Source organism: Chrysemys picta, chromosome 3 (assembly GCF_011386835.1).
Source record: "Chrysemys picta bellii isolate R12L10 chromosome 3, ASM1138683v2, whole genome shotgun sequence".
In the NCBI taxonomy this organism is placed as follows: Eukaryota; Metazoa; Chordata; order Testudines; family Emydidae; genus Chrysemys; species Chrysemys picta.
Window position 1 is genome coordinate 14686178 of NC_088793.1, and position 14938 is coordinate 14701115.

The following is a 14938-nucleotide window of genomic DNA, read 5'->3' on the forward strand; positions in this document are numbered from 1 at the left end:
CTTCGGCGGCATGCCTGCAGGCGGTCCGCTGGTCACGTGGATTCGGCGGCATTTCTGCGGGTGATCTGCTGGTCCCGCGCCTTTGGTGTATTTGCTGCCAAATTACTGCTGAAGCCGCTGGACCGGTGGACCTTCTGCAGGCGTGCCGCCAAAGGCTGCCTGACTGCCGCCCTCACAGCGACCGGCAGGCAGCCCCCCGCGGCTTGCCGCCCCAGGCACACACTTGCTGTGCTGGTGCCTGGAGCCGCCCCTGTTTACAGTTATCAAGCACTGGGATTTCCCTTCCTGCAAGTCGGATTGCTTGGGCCTGATTCTTCAGCTGTTGTGTTGATTTTTTCAATGGCGTTGTCCTAGCGTGGTGACACTACACAGATCAGCAACAGTGCTGTGTAAGCAGGCTCTGCAACCCCGAGTGGCGGGGGAGATGAGCAAAGAGGAGAAGCTGGAATTTCCTGTGCCGGTTGGCTTGAGAAGCGGCAGGAAATCCCACTCCTTCTTCCTGGTGCCCACCCCCTTCTGATTTGGAGGATGGGATTGTGATTTGAGAAGGGTTATTGGAGAGCACATGTGCTGCTGTAGGTACTGGGCAGGCCAAGAGGCTGAGGTCCAGGAGGCGGATGGATGGGCCTAGGAGGCAGCCTGCATGTGTGGCTAGTATAAGTGTTCACAGCACATGAAAATCAGCCAGAGCCCAAAAGGATTGGAGACTGCGGGACTGATTCTGGGGGGAACTGGGGTAGTTTGTTTGCTGATAAAGGGGACTGTTGCTGATTTGTTTGTCATTGATAGCAGTGCTGGATTGACTCCTGGGAGAATTTCTGCCTCCCCAAGGCGAGGGGTAGGAGTTTGGAGCTAACTCCCTGCACAGGGTGCCACCATCACATACCCTAGTGTAATGGAGCAGGGACTCAGGCCCCTTGATTGTCCAGCTTTCCAAATGCTCTCTGCTTGCTGTAGGTTTTCTCTCAACGTGCATCCCATTTTCCGCCAGAGGGAAAGGTGTTGTCATGAGGCTGCGTGGTACATGCTCCCCTTGTTATAACTTCAGCTGCAATGTGGGGTCCTTGTCCCATGCCAGAGAATGGTGGTTCAGTGACTACTTAGAATGTGTCTGATAGGAGGTGGATGGATTGTTTGGTTGGCGTGTAAAAACGCAGTCACAGTTGGCACCTTGGTTGGCGTCAATCTCGAGAGGCTGAGGACTGAATGGGCCTTAGAGACTCAATTATCCTTTCCTTCCCAGAAGCAAGTCTCCTGGCTCAAGACTGAGGCCCATTGGAAGGGTACTGTCAAGGGAAGAGCAGACTCCAGTCTCCAAGGGTTCTTTGTCTGGTCCCCAGTTACCTTTGGCTTGGAGGGGAAAAGTCTCCCTCTGCTGCCCCTGAAGATCTCACCTACCATAAAAGAATGAGTATCAGGTTACCAGCAAGGAGGTTCCTAGGCAAATGAGATGAGCATGCTCAGTGAGAACTAGCTGTTTCCAGCACTCTAAGCATATTCAGTCAGAGCTTGGTGCATGTGCAGTTAATGACAGTCATGTGCCTCCTTTACTGACTAACCTGCCTCCAGAGGGAACTATTAACCATTACATCAGTCAAGCTCACCGATCACATAAAACAAAAAAGATATTAAAAGAACATTCAAACTGCAAAGTCAAACATCAAAAATACAGAAATGCTAGAATTAAGGTTGCCTGTGCAACTTACATTTGACCCCCTTGTGTGCAAATGCATGATGATACAGTCTTTCATGACATGATCATACACTGTTTTTCCCCACAGGAATCCTGCCTCATTCAGTTCCCACTGAATGAGGCGCTATTTGATATTTCTTTTTATCCTCATCAGTCAGTGTGTGGCCCATGCCATATTTACTGCACTCCATCCAAACCCCGCACTGAATACGGAATTATTAACTTCCTTAGGGGCTTTTCTATGATGCTACCATAGTATTTTAGTTCTTCATGCACATTAATGCATTTATTTTTGTAACACCCTTGTGAGGTGAGGGTATTATTAGCCCTGTTTTATACATGGGGAACTGAGGGTCAGAGAAGAAAACGCAAAGTGTCTAATTTGGGGGCTCAGTTTAAGAAGCCGGGTGCCTGATTTTTATTTTTTTTTAAGAGGACTCAGCGTTTTATAGTACTTCATTTGTTGAGAACACAGCTGCTATTGACCTCAGCAGCAGCTGAGAGTCTCAGCACTTCTGCAGATCAGACCTCCAGTATCTCAAGTTGGGCAACCAGAAAAGGCAGATCCCACTTGTTCCACAAGTGACCACTTGTGGAACATTTTGGCTTAAGTGACTTGCCCAGCATCCCACAGGAGCTCTATGGCACAGGCAGGGATAGACTCCAGTTCTCCAGGACAGCATTCAGCTTAACTCTGAGACCATCCTTCTCTTCCTCCAGTTCCCTGCTTCATTCACTTTCCAACTTCTGCAACAAGTGAGGCAGGGGTCCTATAGACAGCAGCCATCTTCACTATGTAGCCTTGATTCATCCCAGAGCACAGTCTATCCTGTGCACTGAATGAGACAGAAAAATTAGAATGTAAGCATGTAATTAAATTACTGAACCAGTTTAACTGAAAATTAAAAAAAAAAATAATCCACCCTGAGACTGACACCTAGCATGAAAAATTTCAGCTTGAATGGTTTAAGTGAAAATTGGGACTTAAAATGGCAGCCTTACCTACAGGTAGTGTTACTTGCATAGCCTTTAATACCCTGGGTGGGGAAAGGGAATTAGCTCAGTGGTTTTGTTCTCTCTCGTGATTTTAAGGTGTGGTGCTCTTTTTGGTGTCTTTTTCTTGTCACCTTGAAAGGGTTCCCTCTAACAAACAGCTTCTCTGAGGTGGCCTCCACAGTTACCTCAGATTCATGGAATTGAGGGAAAAGACTCCATTTCAAATCCAATGAATGAAAGCCGCTTGGTTTAGATGATTCCTCATGGGCCACTGTCAGGGCCGGATCCAGGGTTTTGGCCGCCCCAAGCAGCCAAACAAACAAACAAACAAACAAAAAAGCCGCGATCGCGATCTGTGGTGGCAATTCAGCGGGAGGTCCTTCGCTCCGAGCAGGAGTGAGGGACCGTCCGCCGAATTGCCGCCGAATAGCTGGACGCGTCGCCCCTCTCCGAAGTGGCCGCCCCAAGCACTTGCCGGCCCTGGTCACTGTCATTTCTCAACAGGAGTGTAAGGAGAGGACTCAGCAGGGCCTCTATCAAATAAAATCTAGCTCTATTAACCTGCAAAGCAGCTTATAAGTGGAAGTTAACTGTTCCTCACAAGACGCATCTGAGATAGGTAGATCACACAACTTCCATTTTACAGATGAGGAACCTAAGTGATTTCTCCAAGGCCAGTTGTTATTGTGAGTTGTTATTATTAGGGCTGGGGTGAGATATGAGAAGTCTCTGCCTCCTGGGACTCAGCTGAGACCCCTTGATCACAGCACTCTGTACTAGACAGGATTTTCCCTTACAAAAAGGAAGGAATGCTGCAGACATCTGCTCATAGCTGTGAATGTGGTCTGCTTTCTCTCTGTCATTTAAAGGTACAGTCTCTCCAGCTAAAGAGGTCAGGTTCATGTGTTATTTTGGAGCCAGACACTGCTGCGTAATTATCTTGTTGCTTTTGTTGGTCTGAATTCAGGTGAAAGTTGCCTTTATTCCTGCTGGTGCTTCTGAATGGTCTGAGCACTGGGAGAAGAACTGGAGCAAGAGTTGGCAGCCAAAATCCCAGAAATTTGAGCTGATACGTGGCTCAAAGTACTACCTGGAAGCGCTGCATCATGGGAAGGCACCAAGCAGTGGGGTGCGAGTTGGGGTTCAGCTGCACAACACCTGGCTAAACCCTGATGTGGTGAATACCTATCGCAGAGAGAGGCACGAAATCCGGGCCAGTGCCCACCGGCTTCCGGAGATACAGGTCAGGACCATGTCTGTGATCATAAGAACATAAGAATGGCCATACTGGGTCAGACCAAAGGTCCAACCAGCCCAGTATCCTGTCTGCTGACAGTGTCCAATGCCAGGTGCCCCAGAGGGAGTGAACCTAACAGGTAATGATCAAGTGATCTCTCTCCTGCCATCCATCTCCACCCTCTGACAAACAGAGGCTAGGGACACCATTCCTTACCCATCCTGGCTAATAGCCATTAATGGACTTCACCTCCATGAATTTATCTAGTTCTCTTTTAAACCCTGTTATAGTCCTAGCCTTCACAACCTCCTCAGGCAAGGCGTTCCACAGGTTGACTGTGCACTGTGTGAAGAACTTCCATTTATTTGTTTTAAACCTGCTGCCCATTAATTTCATTTGGTGGCCCCTAGTTCTTATATTATGGGAACAAGTAAATAACTTTTCCTTATTCACTTTCTCCACACCATGATTTTATAAACCTCTATCATATCCCCCCTTAGTCTCCTCTTTTCCAAGCGGAAAAGACCTAGTGTCTTTAATCTCTCCTCATATGGAACCTGTTCCAAACCCCTAATCATTTTAGTTGCCCTTTTCTGAACCTTTTCTAATGCCGGTATATCTTTTTTGAGATGAGGAGACCACATCTGTACGCAGTATTCAAGATGTGGGCATACCATGGATTTATATAACGGCAATAAGATATTCTCCGTCTTATTCTCTATCCCTTTTTTAATGATTCCTAACATCCTGTTCGCTTTTTTGACTGCCGCTGCACACTGCATGGATGTCTTCAGAGAACTATCCACAATGACTCCAAGATCTCTTTCCTGATTAGTTGTAGCTAAATTAGCCCCCATCATATTGTATGTATAATTGGGGATATTTTTCCCAATGTGCATTACTTTACATTTATCCACATTAAATTTCATTTGCCATTTTGTTGCCCAATCACTTAGTTTTGTGAGATCTTTTTGAAGTTCTTCACAGTCTGCTTTGGTCTTAACTATGCCTTGATCCTGTGCCTTGAATGCTTCATGGCAGTATTTACTCCACATATTTTGCAGCAAACCCTTATTGTAGAGGCCTTGTCTTCACTAGCGAAGAAAAATGGTGTGTTCTTACCACATGTTAGTTAAGGCAAGTTGAGGGAGGGATAGGTCAGTGGTTTTAGCATTGGCCTGCTAAACCCAGGGTTGTGAGCTCAATCCTTGAGGGGGCCATTTAGGGATTGGGGGGAATCTGTCTGGGGATTGTCCTGCTTTGAGCAGGGGGTTGGACTAGATGACCTCCTAAGGTCCCTTCCAACCCTGATATTCTATGATTCTAAGTTAAGAGACATGGGGTAAAATCCTAGAGAACACAAGGCAGTTTGTAGTTTTAACATGTTAGCAGATTAGTCTTACCTTGACCTGCTAGCAGGTGTTAAAACTAGAATGTCATTGTATTAGCTAACACAAGGCAGGACCATGTCTCTTTTCCTAGCAAACATGGATCTGAAGTGTGTCACCTTGGGAACTGAACCAACCGATATTCATAACCAGCTAATAAAAAGAAATTTATAATAGGAGAAAGAGTTGCTCAGTAACTAGAGAAATTCTTATTCTAGTGGCTAAAGCACAAGACTGGGCATTGGGAGCCTGAGGTTCTGGTCCTAGGTCTGCCACTGGTTTGCATGTGACATTGGGCAGGTCACTTAACCTCTCTGCCCCAATAATTTGAGAACCAAGGCTTTCAGTGTGAATTGCAACAGATCACATAGAGCGATGGGTGGTTAAAGTGACACTTGCTGCCTTGCAGAGACCAGAAGGGCAGAATACTACTGATGTAAAGATCCTCTTAACTAACAGATCATCTGATACTTTTTGAGTTGTATGTAGCTCACGTCGTTTGTTCCTGTTTTTCCTACCTGTCAGATGCTGACTTTATCCGGCACAGGATGGTTCCGTATTTCCTGGGACAATGTATCCAGCAACATGATGGCAACAAATGCTACAGCTGATCAGGTCTGTATAATTAAACCCAGAGGGGCAGAACCTCACCTGGTATAAAACGTTGTAGCTCCAATGAAATGAATGGAGGCATGATGATTTACACAAGCTGAGGATTTGGCCTGGAGACTGAGACCTCTTGCTGTAATCCCAGTGACATTTACAGTTATTGGGAGTGCTTTTCAAAAGGATATTGGTGGACTGACCCCTAATTAGAGTCTCTGAAATCCAGCAACGTCTGATCAGGTCCCCGGTACATTCAAAATGAAACACAAGCGGTGCGCAGAGACATGTTAATCAGCAGAGGGACTTGGAAACCTGAGAATAGGTTCTTTGCCACCCAGGAACATACACCAAGAGGGACCTCACATCCCTAAGACACGGGTTTGGAACTGGGTTCTTCAAAGCCATTGATTTCTGCTGTGCTCATAGATTGGAGACAAGGTAGGTGAGGTAATAGTTCTTATTGCGCCGGGTCTGGAGAAGGTAAGCAGAATGTCTGAGCTAACTATAAGGTGGGGGACTGATGGTTACGCATAAGGGTTTCACACATGCTGTCGGAGGGCACTTAAAAATCTAACCCTAACACTTAATATTAAGTGCTCTCCTACTGCCCTTGGGAGGCTTGAAAGCTTTTCCCTTCCACTAACAGACGTTGGTCCAGTAAAAGATATTTCCTCACCCACGTTTGTCTTTCTCATGTCCGGGGACCAGCACAGCTCCAACAACACTGCAAAAAATGTTCATAGATTCGAAGGCCAGAAGGGACCACTGTGAGCTCCTGCGTAACACAGGCCAGGGAGCTTCCTGAAATAATTCCTGGTGCTCGAATAGAGTCTAGCCCTCGCTATAACTAGTACTCTCTTAAAAAAGTGATGGGTGAACCTCAATGTTTGGAAGTTTGCTTTGATTAATACATTAGAAGGCCAGATGGGACCATTAGATGTAGTCTGACTTGTGTAACACAGGCTACAGGTGTCCTCCAGTTACTCCGGTACTGAACCCAATAACTTGTGTTTGACTGAAGCGTGTCTTCCATCTAGGCATCTGGTTTTGATTTGAAGTAGGGCTGTCAATTAATCGCAGTTAACGCCTGCGATTAAATGAAAGCAAATTTAACGTGTTAATTTTTTAATGAGTTAATCGCATACCTCTGGGTGGGGAGGGAGGTATCAGGGGTGGGGGGCTGAAGCCCCAGCCTGGAGCTTTGGAGGCAGTGGGGCAGGACGGTGAAGCTCTGAGCCAGGCTGGAGCCCAGAGGGAGGTGAAACCCCCAGCCCAGAGCCTATATTTGAGAATATAGAAAGCATCCAGAAATATTTAAATAAGTGGTACTTTATTATTGTTTAACGGTGCAATTAAAACTGTGATTAATTATGATTATTTTTTTTTAATCTCATGATTAATCGTGATTCATTTTTTTAAATCACTTGACCGCTCTAATTTGAAGTCATCAAGAGATGGAGAATCCACTATTTCTCTTGGCAGTGTGTCTTGGTTGTTCTAGTTGTTAACCATCCTCACTGATTTTTTTTTTTTAAATTTGCCTTTATTTTAACTTGAATTTGTTTGGCTTTAACGTCCAGCCACTGGATCTTGTTAGGATATACATCATATATACGTTTGTTTGCACTGCCTCTCGAGTCTGCCTGACTGGGCTGCAAATCTCCTAAGGATCAGGTTTTCCATGAGATTTCTTGTACTTCTTGCTTCTCGCCAGCCAAGGAACCCTTTGAGAATAGCCTTCTTCAGAGTATTCATCACTTCTTCTTCTAATCCCAGTTGGAATGTAAAAGTGTAGCGATGCACTGAAAATACAGCATTATGGGAATTTTAAAGTTTTGAGAAGTCTTTCAAATAGCCAGCTTGGTTGTATTTAGGGTTGGGTTTCAATTTTGGTCAAACATGGATAGTTCTTGCATATCTAAGCTGGTTCTTCCATGCCTATTAATATTGAATCTGGTTTTGGCTCACGCAACCTGTGGAGACTTAATCATTCCCTCCATCTCCAAGGCTAGCTGGAACAATGGGAAGGGTGGACTTTTTGTCCATGCCAGCCCATGTTCTAAAAGAGAAGATGGACCTTTCACCTCTGCTTCCTGGCTACCCATTATATCAACCCTGTTTCCATCACTGGCTCGTTTACTAAACGTAGCGGCCACTTTACGAGCATCTCAGCCTTCTCTACTGCATAGTTAAACAAAAATGATCACATTGTGAATATTATTTTTTTTATTTTTTGTAGGTCCAAACAGTGATCGAGGAGCTTCTTTCAGTAAAATGTGAAACTGAGCCACTGTCTGCTAAATTCCTTCTCCGGCATGGATTTGAGGAAGGTAATGCATTAAAAAAAAATTAGGTGACACTTACTGTAATAGTGGTTTTCTCCTTATGTACGAAACAAGACCTTTGCATGATGCAGGGGGTATTATACTATTAATGGTTTTACACATTTATTTTCCTCCTGGTTTATTAATAATGTGTGTGTGTTATGGTGAGGGAGTTTAGGGAGGAATGAATTGTTGAATTGATATTAAAAACAGTATTACTAATATGTTAATTACTGATTCTTCTCCTCCCCCGCAATCTGTTTTATTACATGAACATAAGCAGGGGCATAGAGATAGTTTACTATGGGACATAAAGTGCCATATTATGGAAGTTCCACTGTCATGTGAAGTTATCCAGTACCGTATTTTCAAAGATATGTATGTGTGCATGCCTGTTTCTAATGTAGTCGGGATATTAGATGGGGAGGACTCTGAGTTACTACAGAGAATTCCTTCCCAGGTGTCTGCCTGGTGGGTCTTGCCCACATGCTCAGGGTCTAACTCATCACCAGATTTGGAGTCGGGAAGGAATTTCCCCTTGGGTCAGATTGGCAGAGACTCTTGGAATTTTTTTGCCTTCCTCTGCAGCATGGGGCCCTGGTCACTTGCAGGTTTAAACTAGTGTAAATGGTGAATTCTCTGTAACTTGAAGTCTTTAAACCATTATTTGAGGACTTCAGTAACTCCGCCAGAGGTTAGGGATCTATTTCAGGAATGGGTGGGTGAGATTGTGTGGCCTGCAATGTGCAGCAGGTCAGACTAGATCAGGGGTTCTCAAACTGGGGGTCGGGACCCCTCAGGGGTTCACAAGATTCTTACATGGGGGGGTCGCGAGCTGTCATCCTCCACCCCAAACCCTTCTTTGTCTCCAGCATTTATAATGGTGTTAAATATATAAAAAGTGTTTTTAATGTATAGGGAGGGGTCTCACTCACAGGCTTTCTATGTGAAAGGGGTCACCAGGACAAAAGTTTGAGAATCACTGGACTAGATGATCCCGATGGTCCCTTCTGGCTTTAAAGTCTACGAGTCTATGAGCTACCTCTTGTATTCATTTATAATAAATGGGCCCAAAGGGTCAAAGGTGTTAAGATGACCCAGTCACTGTCCAATATTAAATAGTTTTAAAGAATGTTTGGGGTTTGGTATTCAGATAAATCAGCCTGCTTAGTACCATGGCAAACACACCATTAATTGTTTTAACCCTTTATTAAAGATACAGAAAAGAAAAAGCATTTGAAATTTAAAGTATTAAATACGGCTTTCGTTTTAACAACATCCCTTCAGCTGGAGAAGGGCTTTAAAAGGAAAATGCCCTGTTTGAGAGTCCCTTAGGTGGCATTGCAGATGGTAATAACTGTCCTTTTGGGGAAAAGAGAAGAAATTCATTGAAATGGGCTGGAGCTGTTGTTGTTCTAGCCTGATCCCCTTTCCTGGAAGACAAAACAAGACACACACAAACAAGGAAAGAAAAGAACAGCAAAGATAGAAAACACTGCCTCTGTCTTTGGTGTTGACTTTCACTTGCAACCTCACCGCTGAAGAAACATCAGCATACCACATGGTTTTATCAGCCACTCTGAGACCTGCATACCAGCATTGGGCTGCTTGGGGCATTGCCTTTAACTGTCTCTCTGGTCGCAGGCTCACAGCACTGTTGCAGAATATACAGTTCTGGCTGGCTAAGCAAGACTCTTATTAAACAGAAGGCAAAAAGAGAGGGAGATAGGAAGGAGAAGAAATAAAGTGGGGAAGGAAAAGGACGCACAAGGGGGCATGAGGGTGACAGTCTCACATTCCAGGTGATATCTGGGATTTAGCCAGAGTTGGTTGAGGTGGTGATGTCATTTGGGTCCCTGTCTCTGGCCTGGTCTAGTCAGGAAGTTTCTTGGGATTCGGACGAAGATGGCACAATCGTGTCACGCTGGATCCTGGGGTCCCAGGAGATGGGGGACAGTCATGATGGCGAAGCTCATGCCTACCCATGCTCTTGTCTTTCAGTCACTCAGCCTTCCCATCCATCAGTTCCCCCCCCCCCAAAAAAAAATCTTTTTGAGGCCCCCAAAAGGGGAGTGGTGTGTGGAATAGCCCAACACCTCATTATTTTGTCCACCAATTAGGCCTAAATGCCAAAACACCAATTTTGGGCCACTGAATTCCGGTCCCACGCTTCTCTTGCGCCCCAGGCATGATCTTAATAAGTCCTTGAGATCTATCAGTAGGCATTTCTTGTATAGACTAAGTCAGTCTGTCTCCCTTCTGCACCATTCCCCATCAGTATTTTTAGGTTATTGTGACACTTTATGAACTTTCACTCACGCTTCTCAGCTGAGCTCACAATGAGGGTAAATATGGAGCTCCAATTATCACAACATGCTTGATCTGCATCTGTAATTCACTTGTCAAGGTGTGTTACATGTGACTCTCTGTGCCTAATCCACTGGGGAGGTGCGTCTGGTGCTCCCCTCACCTACAACGACTGGATCTTTAGATCAAGCTGCAGGGAGTTATGCTTTCAGCTGTCAAGATCCCTGGTTCAGTTTGTTTGTAGCCATTGTACTCGTGTATCTAAAGTGTGCGCACCTCCTTGGTATGCTTCATTGGGCACACGCGTGTGCAAAAGCTTGCTTTGCAAGTGTGCATCATTTATTTGCTCAGGCAAATTTAGGCACAAGATTGCATTCACCAGACCTTCGAGTTTCCAGCCACTCCATGGATTTCTGAATCCTTTTCAAACATCTAACCTCTTTCATTTTTACCACTGTCAGGCCAGAGAGACTCTGCCACTGAGGGACATGTTGCCAGCTGGACAGAACCCTTTTGTGGAAGGTTCAGTATTCACAGGCCAAAACATCTTGTAAAAATGTCTCCATCAACTTTACCAAGATATAACCTCACTGAGTACACACATGTAAGTAGCCTCCCTGAGTAGGGCAAAACATGGAAGAAAGTACCGAGAACCAAATAACGTCAAAAAATTAGAGATGGACAAGACATATTAGGAAATTGAGGCCATCTGCCCTTTTCCCCAAACCCACGCAAGATTGTGTCTTAAGGATATATTCCTGGGCCATGAAGACGCAAACCTTATTTATCCATAAACTCTATTGCTTATTAAAGGTGATAGATTGACAACCGTGGAAATTGATGTGTTCTGGAGATAACCAGAGGATGTGCCGTGGTCAGTCCCAGTCCAAGCTACTCCATGCTATTTCATGAATGTGCTGCAATCCTGCCTAGAGAGACTGCCTCTACTAATGTAATGCTTAACGCTTGTAGAGATTTGCACCCATAGAACTCATAGTATGTTATAAAGATAGGTAAGCATCATCCTCACTATACAATTAGGGCACAAAGAGTTTAAGTGACTTGCAGAAGGTCACATAAGGAGGCAGTGGTAGAGCTGGGAACAGAATTCAGGTCATTTGATTCCCAGTCTAGTGATCTCTCCCTTCTTGGCACCATACTAAATAGAGCCTTGGGATGAGACTCAGAAGACCAGGGTTCTGTTCCCCCTCTGCCACTAGCCTGCTGGATGATCTTGGACAAATCACTTCTCTGTGCCTCATTTTCCCCATCTGTAAAATGGGGATAATGATGCTGACCTCCTTGGTAGAATGCTATGTAAAAGTTGGGTGGTTGTATTATTATTATGACGGTCTCTGTGGGGTGGGAAGGGACAATTCATTCTCAATGCCCATTTTAGTCTTTTTTATGTTGGAGATGCCAGCAGCAGTGCCAATTACTATCAGTCAAGATAGTGGGCATTACAGTGTAAACTTCTTTTCACGAGAAATCGGACTAAAAGCAGCAACTCATTTCACATAAGTCAAGAAACAGACCTCAGCTGGTAATAACCATAATGTATTGTTTTCCTTCCCCTTTCTCAGGTGTGCTTTGCATATAAAGGTTACGTGAGCGATACCCTTTATGTTTCGGTGTCCTATATCAACACCTTTCTAAATACAGTGAAGAAGAATCTTACTTGCCTGTGGAGTCTCAATGAGACCAGCCCAGAAAGGTACCCAGTACAAGGATACATGTGGTATAGTTTCAGCAAATGGCTTTCTCCACACTAAGAGAACAAACCTGTGTGCTGTAGACGTACCCGCATAGGGGTAGCACCTCAGCTGGTGTAAAATTTCATAGCCCCATGGAAGTCAATAGAGCTATGCATATTTAATCCAGCTGAACATCTGGCCTGTTGTGTTCATCAGCAAAACCACACACACTGAGCACTGGCAATAGAACTCAGCACTGTCCCCTCCAAGGCCTTTACCCCTTGAAATAGGGAACAGCCACACCGAGTAGCAAAGCTTTTATCTTCCTTGTGGGGCTACCACTGGAGACTGACCAGTCACAAGCCATTTAACCAGTACGTTACATGTGGACACGGTAATCGTAATAATACCCCTCCCTGAAGGCCTCTAGGGGTGTGTCTACACTGCAGTTAAAAACTCATGGCTGGCCCACGTCAGCTGTGCTTGGGCTTGTGGGGCTAGGGCTGCAGGGCTATTTAATTATCTGGGCTCGTGCTGGAGCTCTGGGACCCTGCCAGGAGGGAGGGTCCCAGACCTGACCCTGAATGTCTACACTGCCATTAAATAGTCCTGCGACCCCCAGCCCCGTGAGCCCAAGCACAGGCCAGACGCGGGTGTTTAACTGTAGAGTGGACATCCCCTTGGTGCCTTGACAATGAACGCCACAAGCCAATTGCTGTAACAGGAAAGACTCCGAGTAGTGGCTGCACAACACTTAATCTCAGAAATAGTTAGGAACTTACGGCATTTCTTCTTGACCCCCATCTGTCAGCCAGCATATTCCTGGAAACGCACATAGGAGTGATAGCCCTTGTGATTTTATCCTAACAAATGTACCTGCAGATGCCATTCTTAGGTATGTCTAATTATTTTTGATGCTTATTAAGCTATTTCCCTCCATACTTTCCTGCATCATTGAGTTCAACAAAGTATTTAGAATGCATGCTGCTGCTACTCCGCCTTAACCCAGCGCTCTGTCCTGGATGATTGGATTGTTGGAGTCAATGCACTACGTTAATGCTGAGTTGTACAGGGCTAGCCACTGTGGGCATATCCAACCTGGCTGGAGGTCTGCGTTGGAACTGATTATTGGCAAGTGTCCTATCTCAGCGTGCGCTATATCATGTGCCAGGCCAGGGATGTGTTCTTCAGGGGTCTGTCTTTATGTTGGGGGCAAACAAAAGTCCTTTCCAGGAACTCAGCAAGGATATTTCTTGGACGTAATGCTCACCCTTACTTAGTCTAAAGTTATTTCATTGGCCGTTCTTGGAGATAGGATACCATCCTAGGTCGACAAGCGGTCTAGTTTGGTATGACGTATTCTGTTGTGTTCGTTAGCTTTTATAATGGTTAAGGGTTGAACCTGGCTGTTAATTTAATATGTCCTCTTTGCGTTTAGAAGAGACAAGATTCTTAACCAGATTTCCTTTTTGCACTAGCTGAGAGGACTGGCCCTAGGTGAATATTGCCATACGTATTAAGAGCATTTGACATCTGCTATACACCCACAACCCCTCAGGATCCTTTGCATAGTTGTAACAGTGCTTCCAAGGTGGTGGTGGGGATTGCAACAGCTGGCATGAAGGTTTAAGGCATGGGCAAGTGACATGTAGCACGACAAGTGAAGATACATTTGCCATGAAATGCAGTTGTGGGCCACTCTTTCTCTGTGTATCTGCAGGGTAAGAGAAAAGCTGATTAACGGAGGCTTTTAGTCAAGTTAAGCAACAATCGGTTTCTGTTTCTCAAGGCAGAGAGGTGTGAGCTAATTGCATGGCTGTGGTGTTGCATTTATTTTTGGAAATCCATAATTTACTAGGTACAGCCCTTGAGTACCTGGCAAGGTGATAATGCAGCTCTCTGTGTTGCAGAGGCTTGGAATTCTAGCATTAAAGCACTCTGGGCATACGGGAGGAGCTTGGGATCTCCCTGCTGCATGCCAAACAGACCCAGATATTTTTAGTATTGTTTAAAACAATTTGAACATGAGGAGGCCCAGTCTTTGTGTAACCCACTGGTGAGCGTGCGTAACAGGTCCCGCTCTGGGTTGAACCACAGAGAAGACAAGGCTGTTGAAACCCCTCACTGGGGAAGCCATGATGCTTTAACTCATGCTGTAGTGACTTATAGCTCTGGAGATCCCTGGTTCAATTCTGAGTGTGTCAGCCGAGACGGCGGCCATCATATTAGCGCCCACTTGGGTATAAGAATTAGGCAGCTGCCTAGCTCACCTATCCCTTAAGCTGGCTATTAGTGAAATGCACTCTGAATGCCTTTCAGCTGGAAGTTCACGTGTGCTGATCTCTGGAGGGGCTGTGTGAATGGCTCTGAATCCCTCCGGGACCTTGAAGCCAACTCACCGGTATTTGTGCATCAGATCGACATGCTGATCCCTGAGAGAGAGGAGGAGACATCTGGCTGGTTTTACCTTGATGAAATTATCGTCTCAGATAGAAACGTAGCTGGTAATTGAATCCCTTTCTCTTTGTTGCTGTTGTTCTAGGCACTACCTTCCCTACAAAATATCAATACATGAGCTGGCTTTTAGAGAGAGAGTGTTTTTTCATTCAAAAAATACAAAGAAAAAAAATGCCCTGCATTTTTCTGAAAACAGTTTCTTGAAAAACGATCAACTTAAATTTATTTTGTTTTCA

At 45.1% G+C, this 14938-nt stretch overlaps 1 protein-coding gene across 3 annotated transcripts in view; it reads left to right on the forward strand.

Annotated features, from left to right (window-relative positions):
- PKHD1 (PKHD1 ciliary IPT domain containing fibrocystin/polyductin) overlaps window positions 1-14938 on the forward strand; it is a 380982-nt gene that overhangs the window by 33863 nt on the left and 332181 nt on the right. For all 3 annotated transcript variants that reach the window (XR_010599356.1, XM_065587493.1, XM_065587494.1), the window contains exons 16-21: window positions 3657-3932; window positions 5840-5929; window positions 8160-8250; window positions 11013-11155; window positions 12135-12265; window positions 14565-14749. Coding sequence is in view for 2 of the 3 variants with exons in the window: in XM_065587493.1 (XP_065443565.1) it covers window positions 3657-3932; window positions 5840-5929; window positions 8160-8250; window positions 11013-11155; window positions 12135-12265; window positions 14565-14749 (916 nt within the window). In the remaining variant the exon portion in view is untranslated. The remainder of the gene's footprint in view (window positions 1-3656; window positions 3933-5839; window positions 5930-8159; window positions 8251-11012; window positions 11156-12134; window positions 12266-14564; window positions 14750-14938) is intronic.